We start from the raw sequence: 13663 nt of genomic DNA on the forward strand, positions 1-13663 counted from the left end.
TCACCCCCCACCCCCACCCCCCACCCCCCTTCCCCTTGCAAAAAACAACAACAACGAAAAAAGAAAAATGGTGCAATGTTTTAGTTTCAATATTTGCCGTGGATCTCACCTGAACCCGTCAGAGCTGCAACTGCAGGATCCTGTGACTCCGTAGGGCCCACACACCAGCTGACATGCTGGCATCTGTTTGATGAGGGAGACACTTCAAAATTGGTTCCCATCTGCAGAAAAGACAGACAGCAGTTCCTTGAGAATGCTTTGGTGTTTTATTTTATCAACCACCTTTGAAAAGTAATATCTGTGCTTTGATAGGAAAACACACAACGTCACTGTTGCTAACTTTCAAAGCTCCTCCTTTGTGTTTGGAAATTTTATGGGTGCTGTATCAGCTGTGCGTGTGTTTTATCAAAAATGATCAAGATAAAGCAACTTTCAGGCTTCTAACAGGCAATGTCTAAAGTCTGAAAGTTTGTGTTTATTGAAGGCAAATAAGTCTTTTCAGATTCATCTCTGGAACTCCCAGCATGAACCAATGTTTTATCACTCAGAAGCATTTGGCATCAAATGTGGCATCAAGGGTGAAATTTACACTCTTGCAAAGCAGGGTGTGTTAGAATCAAGTTTTAAGCTTGTGTTTGATGACTTCTAACAAAAAAAAAAAAAAAAATATATATATATATATATATATATATATATATATATATATATAATACCAATAATACCAATCCTGAGCCTGGTCCTGTTGAAGGTTTATTCTCGTTAAAAGGGAGGTCTCTCCACTGTCACCTCCATGCTTGCTCAGGATGGGAGATTGCATCTACTGATTTACTTAAACTACTTGAACTAAATTACAGTTTCAATATACTGAAATGTAATTGGGCCACACACAATAAGATATGAATCTGACTTGACTACATTGAACAGAAATATAAATGAATTTATAAAATGGATTTAATTACGTTGACTGTAACTGGAAATAAATTGGTTCATCTTTTGGCATGTGTTCTGGCTTTCTAATGGACTGATACTTTGCAAATAGGTTGCATTAACCTGAACTGAAATATTCATCTTCTGCTTACATTTAGAGGCTTCATAAGAAAGATATCCAGTCTCTGCAAACTAATGTTCTGTTTAGTTTTGAATCCAGGTGGCTTTCTGGTTTTAAATTTCAATCATCGAAGAAACACAATAGTTCAGTAGATAGTCTAGGTAGTATACACTGACCAGCCACTTGACCAGGTACACTTGCTCAATTGCTTGTTAACACAAAAAGCTCAACAGCTAATCACATGGCATCATTTAGGCATGTAGAAGTGGAGAGGACTTGCTGAAGTTCAAACTAGGCATCAGAATGGGGAAGAAAGGGGATTTAAGTGACTTTAAATGCTGTGTGGTGGTTGATGCCAGGTGGATTGGTCTGATTATTTTAAAAAACTGCTAATTTACTGGGCTACAGCAGCTGGTGCCAAGGCCTACACATATATACAGTTTTACTTTCACTTTGTAATATTCTAATACTGTATGTTCCCTTTGGTGTCAGAGAGCTCGTCGGGAATGGCTGTGCAGTGGCTGGTGCCGAGGTCCACACATTGCAGTTTCACTAGGCAACGCTCCACTTATGCTTGTTGGAAACAGCCATGTGGCCTCTCTTGCTAATGCACAATGCATCTTTACAGCATCAGGCTCCAAAGGTTGTATTTTTTTGTTCCTGTTGTTTTGTTTTGTTTTGTTTTGTTTGTTTCTTTCTTTCTTTCTTGGAGGCGGGGGAGGAGGAGGTGAACACTCTTAACACTCCATGAATTGTTGTAAAATGCACAAAGTACTGAGATCACTAAATGTCAAACTCAAATGATATATTTCACAATAAAGACATTTAAATATTTACTCTTGAGCTGTCTGACTGAAATGAACATTAGGCCTTAATTTTCCTGATCTGAAAGCTGCTTTTAGATAAGACAGTATCTCACTGAGCTGAACTGTTGGAGACTCAATATTGCAAGAAAATATGTCAGTTCTCAGTTGTAGTCTCACTTAATTCTGAATATTTGCGACCTAAGGACCAGCAAGCCATGCAACTGCATTTTCAGTGACCAGTGTTTCAGTGTTTGTGTTCATGGCTTGCAAGACTTTTCTAGGCAATGCACAATATTTCCATGCCCACCTCTGCCCACAACATACTTCAACCTATTTTGTAGCCACCTTGGCAGATGCCCCCACTTTTATGATTTAGTCTGCTGGAGGACACTTTGGAAATGATTTGAATTATTTTTGTAGAATTTACAATCAGTCACCATTTAGCACAAATGGCACAACACCATTCAGTGAAACTATGATGAAGGATTTTTATTATTATTATATTTATCTTCATTTATTTTTAGAACTTTGAACTTCCTCATTTAGCCTTGTTTCTAAATGATTCTTGTTATTAGTGAAACTCAGACTTCAACTCATAAAATTGCAAAAACAGAGCAAATTTTTGGAACTAAAACATGTCTGAAAAACCAAGTACATCTTATATATATATATATATATACTTTAACCCTCAAATACAAATTACATTGTAATAATTAGGAGCAGAATTCTGTTAAAAGTTAGATCTAAACATGAATTCAAGTAAAAAGCTTGACTTGAAGCTTTAAACACTGCTTCCTGTACAAGGGAAGAACTAGGTTGTGATTCTGAGCGATAACATCTTCAACATTTTTTCTAATTCAGTGAAACAAAACTAAAAAATAAAAAGCACAGTCCATTCCAACAGAAAATAGGACTAGTACTGACCAGTCCACTTTATGAGGGCCACTCACCATGTTGTGAAATCCTGAGCTGCAGCGGCGAGGAAACCAGTAAAGAGTCCAGAGAAAAAGACTAAGACAAATCTTGTCCTCCAGAAGCTGAAAGGAAGAGGCGGTTGATTAGCACTTCCTGTATTCAACACTGTTTATGTGCTTTCTGTAGCTGTACACTCAGTACTGTTTTACCACACAGCAGTGAGGCCAGGAAACTTTACTTCTCTTTAGTAGTAATACCCCAATGACAGAATGCAAACTTTGAAAAGCAACAACAACAACAAAAAAATACTACTCTGTGCTATTTTGGTTATAATCTAGAAGTTCTTGTAATAACAGGAAGTGGATTCACTCATCATAAACTCAGGCTTTTATTTTTAGAGTTTTAAAATTCTTTTGCAACCACTTTTGAAATGGTTCCTGTTGTGAAACTTTGATTTTTTCTAAATAAGACCAAAAAGAAAAAAGCAGAGATTCACATGAACATGAAACATGTTTTATCATCACAGAGAAATTCACAGAAGTAAGAAATTACTTTTTTACAGAAGTAAAAAAATGACTCATTCTTTGTAATTTGGCTAAAACCATGAACCCAACAAAGCAAATATGTTTGTCACGAAACACCTCAAGGCTCAGCAGAATGATTGTATCCCATCAGCTGACAGATGGTGGGGGAGAAACAGGACGTTACTTCTAAAGTCAAGTATCAGTGGTTTTCATCAACCTGAAATAAAAAGGGGAAGCAGTTCAAAGTTAGCATTTCTGAAAGGAAATGTGTCCTGCAGAATGAAAGCTTTGTTTTTGCTTTTACACAAGAGAACATGTAAAGTCTGTTTAAGATAAGGCAAATTTGTCATAGATTATTTTACATTTATTGAATGTTAAACATTTTCTGTAAAATAAGGATGTTTAAGAAAAAGACAGAAAGTGACATTTTCCAACCTCCCACTTCCAAGATTATTTCTGCTTTGCTTCCCTGCAAACTCAAATTTAAAGGCAAAAGAGTCAGTACTTTGTGTCACCACCTTTAAAAGGAGTTAAGCTTCTTCAGTTACCTCTCCATGAGCTTTTTGACCAAACTGCTGCAGCTGCTTCAGGTTAGATGGGTGCTGCTTGTGTTCAACAGTACATCGATCAATGTGTTCGGAGGAAAAAGCATCTAAACTTTTTTTTGAAGCCCAGCTCTGTGCAGCTTATTGTGGTCTTGTAAACAGATCTTCCCATCTCTGCAGAAGAGCTGCAGCTTAATCAGGGTTATCTTTGGCCTCCTTAGATTAATTCCCTTTTTACCCTGTCCATATGTTTTGGTAGACAACACTCTCTTGGGAAGTTTGGTGGCATGAACTTTTTATTTCCTAATAATGGATTTAATGGAGCTTTGTGAGATGTTCAGGGTTCTGGGATATTTTATTTATAACCCATAGCTGATCAAGTATATACAGTAAGTCCAAACGTGCTGAACTAATCAGTGATCAGCACTATAAAACTGCTTATCCAAGCTTGGTATAGGATTGGTGGTCTCAGCAGCACCAACAGTCTGCAGTTAATATATTAGCTACACCACTTTATCTGCAGCTTAAAAATTACAAGTTTTTGTAAATTTGGAAAAAGTCATACTAAAAAAAGCATACATCAGATGTGGGTTCCTTTATAGACACATGGTGATCCAAATATATAAATCCACCTTTTTTAAAGTCTATCCCTAAGTTGTCATTTATCACCTGTGGCTCATGAACTTCGGACACATTTCAGTGAGTCTCAGAAAATATTTAATACATGAATGCTTATAACTGATTAACTTTGGGATTCAATCGAATTTAAGATGGCTGCCACAGCTAATCAACCTTAGGGAACAAAACAGCTATAACTTAGTTACAGTGACAACAGAGCTCTGGAGGCAACAAAAAAGGCAGGCTCTACACAAGAGTGCAAAAACTCAAGAAATATTTTATTAACACAACAAAAGGCTTCCACTGGACTTACAACATGCCTGGAACTAGAAGGACAGGAAGAAGAGACACGGGGAACCCAGAGGCAGGAACAGATTACAGCTATGATAACAAGCAATAAGCCAACAAACATGAGAGGCAAGGGCAAGACAAATACCAGGAACCCAAATCAGAGAAACAGGGAACAATGGAGGAGAGGGAACTGGGCACATGTGTGGAGAGACACACAAAAGGAAGGGAAACACAAACAAACAAACAAACAAAAACATAGACAAAGACTCACACTGTGACATAACCCTTTCATTAAGGGGCAGGCACTTGACAACACAACATTAAGTACACATGGACAACCCAAAAAAGGGAAACGAAGAACACAAAGGTTAGACCTGAACTTGGCTTAAAGGATTTAAAAATACAAAAAACAAAATGGATCCTTAGGCACCATTGAAAAGTTCACTCCCTGAATGACGACCCAGTAAACCTCTGACAGGTCGAGGCACAGGAGGAGGAGACCAGAGTCCCCTAGATGCCCTGCCTAAAGGTAGCGGGAACCTGAACACCTGGCACCGAAGGAGGATGTGACATAAACCAGGTAATTTGTCCATGGAGTGAAGCCGAAACCAGACACGGAGACGAGGATTAGGTAAGTGATTAATTTACAATGTGCAGGTATATACAGTAATGGTATTCAGGAACAGTCTGGAAGGCAAGAAGGAGTAGGGTGAGTCTCGGGTACAGGTTTTGGTCTAGCGTTGAGACAGACAAATTTGTGAATAATGTTTTCTTCTTTTTCTTACAGGTTTTAGGAGGCATTCGTGGCTTTGAGGAGAGGACAAAGGTTCCAAGGATGATCCGGAAGGTAAGAAGTCCAGCGGTCTGGCAAGGTAAGTAATCCAGTCGTGAAAACAGGTAAGTTCCAGTCGTGCAGCGATCGTCAAGGCGAGGCAGTAACCTGAGTCGAAGAGCAAATAGCAAATAATTAACATAGTCACTAGCTTAAGGTTAGAACCTACGGCTGAGACTCTAACCAGTAAGGTTTGATGCTCCAGCCGATGATCTGGAACCAGCCGGAGGCTTAAATGCTGGATCTGCTCATCAAGGTAACCAGGTGCAGCTGAGGAAGGAAAAGTTAGTAGCGCCACCCACAGGCGGAGCTAACTCCAGATCCTCACAGGATGGCTCATGGTGCAGTCCCTTCAGAACAGGACTTGGGAACCAGAGAGGACGGAACCTGGCTGGGCGCAACCAGTGGATGGGGTGGACTAACCTCAGTTCACGTACCCATGTAGTCTGCAGAGTGGACACCTCGGCTTCTGGTGGAGTGGCCCCGGCTTCTGGCGGTGTGGAAAAAACAGGCACACAGGCTCCCACTGTGACAGTCAATCTTACAGCTACTATGCTCAAATTTGGTGTGTTTGTAGGTGAGACTCTTCCCCAACTTAGAAATTAAGAGTTAACTGATCAAATAAGGTTTGTTTTTAAAATGTTGCCTTTAACTATTGGAGTCAGCTCTGTGTCAGGTTCTGGTGAGGTCAGACCCAGGAATGAAGACAAACACAAGGAGGTCAAGAAAAACACCTAATGATTTATTAAAGAAATAAAAGGAGAACAAACAAAAATGCTGATGTAGCAGCAATAACTATAAGAAAACTAAAATAAACTCAATGGGATACTGAGAACCAGACAGACATGAAGCACAATGGCAGATTGATCAGTGAGGGCAAAAACAAAGTTTAACCCACCCATGGCCTTCTGGTCAAATTGACCCAAAATCTCAAGGGCTTCTCTACCTCTCTTAACCAAGTCAGTGATTGGCTTCTGTGTGAGAAAGGAAAGAAGTTAAGGCGACGTTCTGATGTTGGACTGCAGGGGACCTTATCCATATAGTTCATGTGTGCATAAATGGAAAGTGAGTAATTTAGTTCTATTAGCCGTGAGATAGTTGCATGTTATTATCACTGTTTATTGCATTTGTTGGGTTTGTAAATATTGTGAAGTTTATTTACTTTACTGACAGCATCTGCTACAGTCCGGGCACACACCAGTTGATTAGCTATTTAGCTAACTGGCATCCGCAGCTTAGGTAAATTAAGCAGATTCCAGTTGTTTTATTTTCTTTTGTTTGGTGCTTAGTTTAGGCACATTATAGAGAATGTAACTGCTGCACAGTGAAGTTGCAAGAGTAGTTTAGTTTACATTTAATCCAATCTTTAGCCCGGTTCCAATACTCAAACTACACCCTACACCCCTCTTTGAAGCGTGTATTCAGTCGAAGTGCACAGAAGAGTTCATGTGTGCAGGTTACAAGCATGCAGACATTGGAGAATTGGGACAGTATGGGTTACGTAATCGTCTTGCGCCTCTGCGTTGTAACTGTGACATCCAACATGGCAGGACTGGTAAAAAGTACAGTTTAGGTATTTTTGCTTTCCAACGTCACTGCAGGAAATATTTGGCTGTTCAAATGTGTTTTGTTATGACTTGTTGAAAACGGAGCAAAGTTTGATAGTATTCACACCTGTACAGCAGAGTGAAACAAGAATTATTTCAATACTTTACAGTTGAAAACTGCTTTTTTTGTGACAGATGCAGCTTGCTCTGTCACCACTGCCATATTTCTGCCATTTAATTCAAAACCCTTTCATTGTCAATAAAGATGATAAAAAAAAATTTTTAAAAACGTCACATGCAGCGATGAATTGTGGGTAAACACTTCACCATAGTCCGTTTGGATGCGGGCTTAGCCAAAGAGCAGATGTAGTACACAAAGGGGGCGGGGCTAAAGAGCACTCCAGAGAATTGGGACACACTACGCACTCAAACCCTTCAGCATGAACGCGCATTTGAAGGACACAAGGGTGGAACGAGGGTGCAGGTGCGAGTATTGGGACCTGGCCTTTGTCACTACTTCGGCACAGAAAGTGTCCCGTTGCAGATTTTCAGAATAAGAGTTCATAACCAGAAGTGTACCATTTATATTGTTAGTAACTTCATATAACAGAATGAGATATAATTGTCAATCTTGTTTATTTGTTTAAGACACAACTGGTTTGAAGTTTAAGTTTGATCAGAGGTTAATTCATTTTAACTTTGTTGTATTTGTTATTATTCCTTCTAGGAAACCACACCAACCCTTCGTAAGTACAATAAAGTGCTGAAGGAAGATCACCCTCACTGTTCTTTCTCCACCCATACTTTGGACTGCTTTAAGAGGTGCTCTGGCAGGCACTCCTGTATGGCTTTAGTGACACCACCCTGAAACCAGTGTTTCAACCAAAAATAGTGTTGCCTCCCCTTCATAACTGGATTTTTAACAGGATTTCTGCTTTTTGGGCTTGGTGGTTTCCTGGTGTTTTGTGAAATTTGGAAGACACAGACAGCTGATTGGCCAAGGTTGTCTGCTCTGTGTGAAGGAATGTGCCGATAAGAAAACACTCAGACTCCGCTTGTGAACAAAGGCGAATGGACCTTAGAACTCGCTGGCCAAATGGAATCGACCTTGGAGGAGTTTCTGACTCAGAAGTGACCACTTTAATTTGGCTGTTTGGATCTGAAATTGAGATGTCCCAGTCAGACTTTTTAAGGCTGACATAAAATTTTGCCGTCGGCCTGACCTTAAATCAATTCTGATATCTGAATCTGGCTCCACTGAGTCAGCCGTGGAAGACTCGCTATCTCAATATTCTCCTGGATGTTATGTAAACTTGACGCTCTCTGTCCATCAGCCTTCCCCTTCCCCCAGGACACCTGCAGATCTGTGCCAGCTCCCCTCCCAAGGCCAGCTAATAAAACTTTCCATCACTTTCAGAACTATGGCAGACAGACCCTCTTTCATGTCTCTGTCTCTATTTTTTTTTTTTTTTTTTACTGACAGTTTTAGTTTGCCTTTCATTAAAATGTGTTTAACTCTTAGCTGGCCTTCAGTACACTTAGTTAGCCTTTCAGTACCTTTAGTTTAGTTTTTAACATGTCTGATCGTTAAAAACTAAACTGATCCTAGTGCAGTTTATGTTAGCATTCAGTTTATCTTGTGTGTGTGTTTTTCATTTAGATGTTTAGTTTCATCATTTTATTTAGATTATCTTAAATTTCATTTAGATTATCCCTGTTTATATTTTAGATATTGTTGTGTGGGATTTGACTTTGTATTTTATTTTTTGTGTAAAATCTTGTAAAGCATTGTGTATCCCCTTGTTGCTGAAAAGGGCTACATAAATAAATTTGACTTGACTTAAACACAAGATAAACCAGAAAAGGGCAAACCAAACTCAAAATTAACTTAACTACCCAAATCCTGACAATCTTATAAATCACTGAACAGATTTTAAAGAACTTTTCAAAAAGTAATCACTGGATATACATCTACAACTGATTAACTTTTGGAGTTAGCCCAATTCAAGATGGCTGCCACAGCTAGGCAACCTCAGCAAACAAAAAAGTGGCTGAAACTCACATATATTGAGCTACAGTTGGAAATGGTAGTAGCTGAGAGTTGTCCTCAACACATACTCCAAGGGCTAACAGATCTTGAGAAATCTCACAATATCACATGAGATTGCACATAACATTATTTTAAACAGTTATAATCCAGGTCATTTCTTATCCAAAGGTAGTTTAAAACTGTCAAAAAAGGTGGCAGGGGGTATGCATTTTTTTAAGTAATACTAGGGTTTTAATTTCTCAAATTAAACAAGATAGAAATTATCCAACTAAACTCATTTTGTGTGAGACATCTTCATATGAACAGGGAAACTTGCTACAGATATTCATGTTGTTGTATGTTTTTATTGCTGTCATAAAGCATCCTTTTTTACCCGCTTCTTTTTTCCTGGTCACTGGGAACTGATGCCTATCTCCAACAGTCACTGTGTGAGAGGCAGAGTACAACCTGGACAGATTGTAAGTCCATCACAGGGATACACAGACAAACAAGACAAACAATCATTCACACTCTCACTTACACCTAGAGGTAATTTAGAGTTACCAATGAACCTAACATGTATGGTTTTGATTTGTGGGAGGAAACCAGAGTACCTGGAGTAAACCCACACGTGCAATGGAAGAACATACAAACTCCACCCAAAAAGGCTCCAGGCTGGGAGACAATCCTGCAATATTTGCTGAGAGGTGACAGCTCTAATCGCTGTTTCACCGTGGCATCTGTCATAAATCAGTAAAATACATAAAAACTACATAAAATAAGTGACTGCATAACTATCCAACCCCTTTAAAGTAACTGTTCTAATTCAACCCAGAGAAAAGATAATTGAAAAGTACAAACCAGAATGAATACAAAAGGATTTCCAAGGCCCTAAACATCCCAGGGGTTCTGGTAAATTCATCATGAAGAAATGGAGGGAATATGGGATGTGTAAATCTACCAAGAGCAGGCTGTCCTCACAAACTGGGTAAGTATGAAGAAGGAGAATGGTGAGAGAGACCACCAAGACACCTGGGAGCACTTTGATAGAGTTACAAGCTCCAGCAGGTCAAATGAGAGAGACTATACGTATAACAACTGTTGTTCAGGTTCTTTACCAGTCAAAGCCTTATGAGAAACAGGCAAAGGCAAACTCTCGTCCTTAAATCACAACTCAAATTTGCCAAACTCATCTCACCTGATGAAGTTTCTCTTAAAGTTACTAAAAGTTATTCTACAAGTATCTTTTGTCCAAATTAAATTATAATGAACTCTTATTGGCTGGAGATTTGAATTGGGACCGGCTAAATGCAGTTTAGCCAGCTGGTTAATCTACCCATAAGGCCAAATCTTAAAATATTCTGATAAGCTCACTTTGATTGATTTTAATTCTAACTAATATTCCTCATAAATTCTCATCCTTGGGTGTCTTCTGCAATTATTTGAGTGATCATTGTATTGTTGCAACTTCCAGGAACAGTAAAATCTGTAAATGCAAACCACGCATTATTAGTAAGAGGAATTTTAGAAACAAATGGACAAGCTTTTCATTATGATTTGTTTTCAGTCAGTTGGGAACAAATAGGTTTTTGACAGACATTGAGCGAGCTTGGACATTCTTTAAGGAATTATTTGTGAAAAATGTAAATAAACATGCTCCCCTCATGAAATTGAGAATGAAGGGATGGTGAAACCACTGGTTTTCTCCAGAATTGTCAGTTACCATTCATCAGCGCAATGTGGCATGAGCCAAAGCCAGAACAAGTGATTCTGACACCAATTGGTCTATCTTCAGGCAACTAAGAAATAGATATGCTTTTTTCATTAAAAAGAAAAAAAACTAAATCAGAATAACACTTAATTGTCACAACTGAGAACCTCAATAATCCGCAGAAGTTTTGGAGAGTAATTAAGACTCTCCAATGTTTTCTGGAGACCCTTTTAATTTTGTTCCTTTTACTGTGCAGCAAGTGCATAAGGCCCTTAAAACATCAGTTCACAGAAAACCCTCTGGACCTGACTTGATAGAGCCCTACTTTCTGAAATTGGCAGTAGATTTTATAGCACAGGCTCTTTTTATTATTTCGGTCCAAAATAAAGAATTAGTCTGGAAGTCAGCTTTTATTACTCCTTTATTAAAAGGAGGCGACCATGCACTTTAACTACAGGCAAATATCAAATTTGTGTGACTTGTCAAAAATTCTTGAATCTCTTGTTTGCGATTAATTAAGAGTTCTTATACTCAAATGATCTCATTTCCAAACTGCTTCAGGCTTCAGGAAAAAGCACAGCACCATCACTGCAAACACAAAAGTGATTAATGATATGCTTGTTGCTCTTGATAGAAAGTAGTATTGTGTGTCACTTTTTATTGATCTGTCAAAAGCTTTTGACACTATGGACCATGCTGTTTTAAAGCTTTGGCTTCTTTGTTTGAGACTGTAAGACCATGTAATTTCCTGGTTCACAAGTTATTTGAGCAACATCACTCAGGAGTGTATTAAATGTGATGGTCTGTGTTCTGAAAATATGAGTGTTCACAAGGGGGTGCCACAGGGTGTCCCCCCCCCCCACATTCATTATGTATATTAATGAATTAGGACAAAAAGTGTCTGATGCTAATATGCATTTTTATGCTGATAATACAGTTATTTATTGTTTTGGGTTAACCCCCCACTAAAGCTGTTAAATCTCTGCAGAAAGCTTTTAATGTGGTTCATTATATACTTCAGCAGTTAAAATTTACTTAGCTCTGATACATGAAACATGTTGCAAAAAGAATGCTGACAAGATTAAATTAATGTTAATCATAAATACAAGAGGGTACCTCAAACTATTCCCAATGTCCATTCTTGAGGAAAATATAGAAGGGATTCACATGTACAAATATCTTTGTGTTTTACTTGATGATTCCCTCACCTTCAAGCCCCATATTGATTCAAATTCAGTTCAATTCAATTTGAAAATACTTTATTAATCCCAAAGGTAAACTAAATGTTGTAGCTCATAATCCTGGTTTTGTTAAAGAGTTGTTATAGATGCTGATGGCTGTGAGAAGGAAGGATCTCTTGTAGTGGTCTGTCCCAATATGTCCTCGGTCCTGGTGTCCTCAAAGAGTCCCACCAGGTGAGCCTCGCTGGCCTCCTGTGGAGCCATGATGGCCGAGCTCTGGAAGCACAGGTTGGTTTTGAAGTCCAGGGTGATTTTATGGACCAGGTGTTGGAAAGGCAGCTTCCAGATGAGAAGCTCAGTGGACTTCTGGTAGTGGTGGATCTCCCTGAGAGCCACAGTCCCTGGCCTGTAGAGGTGAGGCTTCTTCACTCCACTGGTGACCGGGGCGTGTTTGTGGGCAGCTTTGGCGGCGAGCTGTTTTCTGGGAGTTTTACCTCTGGTGGTCTGCTTGGTTGTGGCCATGATTGGACTTCAGGGTTCTTCACATTTAACACTTGTTGTTATGGTTATGCATCATAACAAAATGTCCAAAAACAAGAAGAAGCTTTTAGTAAAAATCCTTCCAGCTGCACAGGATCTGATACCAGAGGAAATAATTACACAAAAAAAGCGATTTACAACTAGAAGAAAAAAAAAAGGAATTAAAACTTTTCAAGAGCAATATGTCAGAATGAGTGTAATAGACACTACTGTAATATACTAGCTACTCCAACATGCAGCCACCTTGAGCGGTGCAATTCTAGAAGATAATCTATTTCGATTAATTTGATAATCATGTGAAGAAACTCAAATTGGACTTTTTCTTTCAAAATAAATTTCTTTTCTTTTTTTTTTTTTGAGGTGAAAAAGCGGCCTGTCACAGCAACAATTTTATCTATTTTAGATTATGGGGCCCTGTTGTATATGAATGCCTCAGTTCAATGCCTTCAAAGGATTGACACTGTTTATCATGCTTATCTGAGGTTTGTTACAGGAGGTTGGGACATTGGTACACATTCATTTATAAGGCTATGCTTGGGCTTTTGCCCTCCGTGTGACTTAATCACACAGAGAAGTGTTGATTCTTACTCTTTGCATTCAAATGATCATTCCCTGCTCTTTGATACATTTCCCTGCACATAATTGGGAAAAGGTCTTTTGTTTACTTGGCTCTGATACATGAAACATGTTGCAAAAAGAATGGTTAATTAACTGAACTTTTTTCATTGATTGCTTTTAAGTCCACACTGAGAGCACTAGAGGATTTGTAAATAAATATGCATAAATACAATGCATTTATAATATGTGTTAGGTTAGCTCTCCTCACAGTGTAGTGTGAAACACTACACTGGAGAATTTATCAATTGCATTTCTTTGCTGTTCTCCCTCTTTTTCTTTGCTTTGTTACCTTTTATAATAAAAAAAATAATTGTATTTTTAATTTAAGTGAAAGCAATAATTCTACAAAACAACAAAAAAAAAAAACAGTTACTTCAGATTAAGAAAGGAAGGGTTAAAAAAAATATATACATATATGTCATGATGTGTGAAAGGCAAAACGGACCAAGATGGCAGCA

The 13663-nt window shown here is 38.5% G+C and overlaps 2 protein-coding genes across 4 annotated transcripts in view; both read right to left on the minus strand.

Moving 5' to 3' along the window:
• The window catches only part of rubcnl (rubicon like autophagy enhancer), a 22337-nt gene extending 19416 nt beyond the window's left edge, over positions 1 to 2921 (minus strand). For 2 of the 3 annotated variants that reach the window (XR_003040221.2, XM_037976322.1), the window contains exons 1-2: positions 2805 to 2921; positions 110 to 221 (exon numbers count right to left, since the gene is read on the minus strand). Coding sequence is in view for 2 of the 3 variants with exons in the window: in XM_037976322.1 (XP_037832250.1) it covers positions 110 to 221; positions 2805 to 2807 (115 nt within the window). In the remaining variant the exon portion in view is untranslated. The remainder of the gene's footprint in view (positions 1 to 109; positions 222 to 2804) is intronic. The other variant, XM_017436234.3, reaches the window with a different exon arrangement.
• A 9294-nt stretch (positions 2922 to 12215) lies between these two features.
• Positions 12216 to 12569, minus strand: LOC119617132 (histone H3-like; the record flags this gene model as incomplete). Its single annotated transcript, XM_037976278.1, has 1 exon — positions 12216 to 12569. A coding segment is annotated over exon 1 (354 nt), but the record flags the coding sequence as incomplete, so codon positions are not given.
• Positions 12570 to 13663: the final 1094 nt, after the last annotated feature.

The sequence above is a fragment of the Kryptolebias marmoratus genome, linkage group LG6 (assembly GCF_001649575.2).
Source record: "Kryptolebias marmoratus isolate JLee-2015 linkage group LG6, ASM164957v2, whole genome shotgun sequence".
Lineage (NCBI taxonomy): Eukaryota > Metazoa > Chordata > Actinopteri > Cyprinodontiformes > Rivulidae > Kryptolebias > Kryptolebias marmoratus.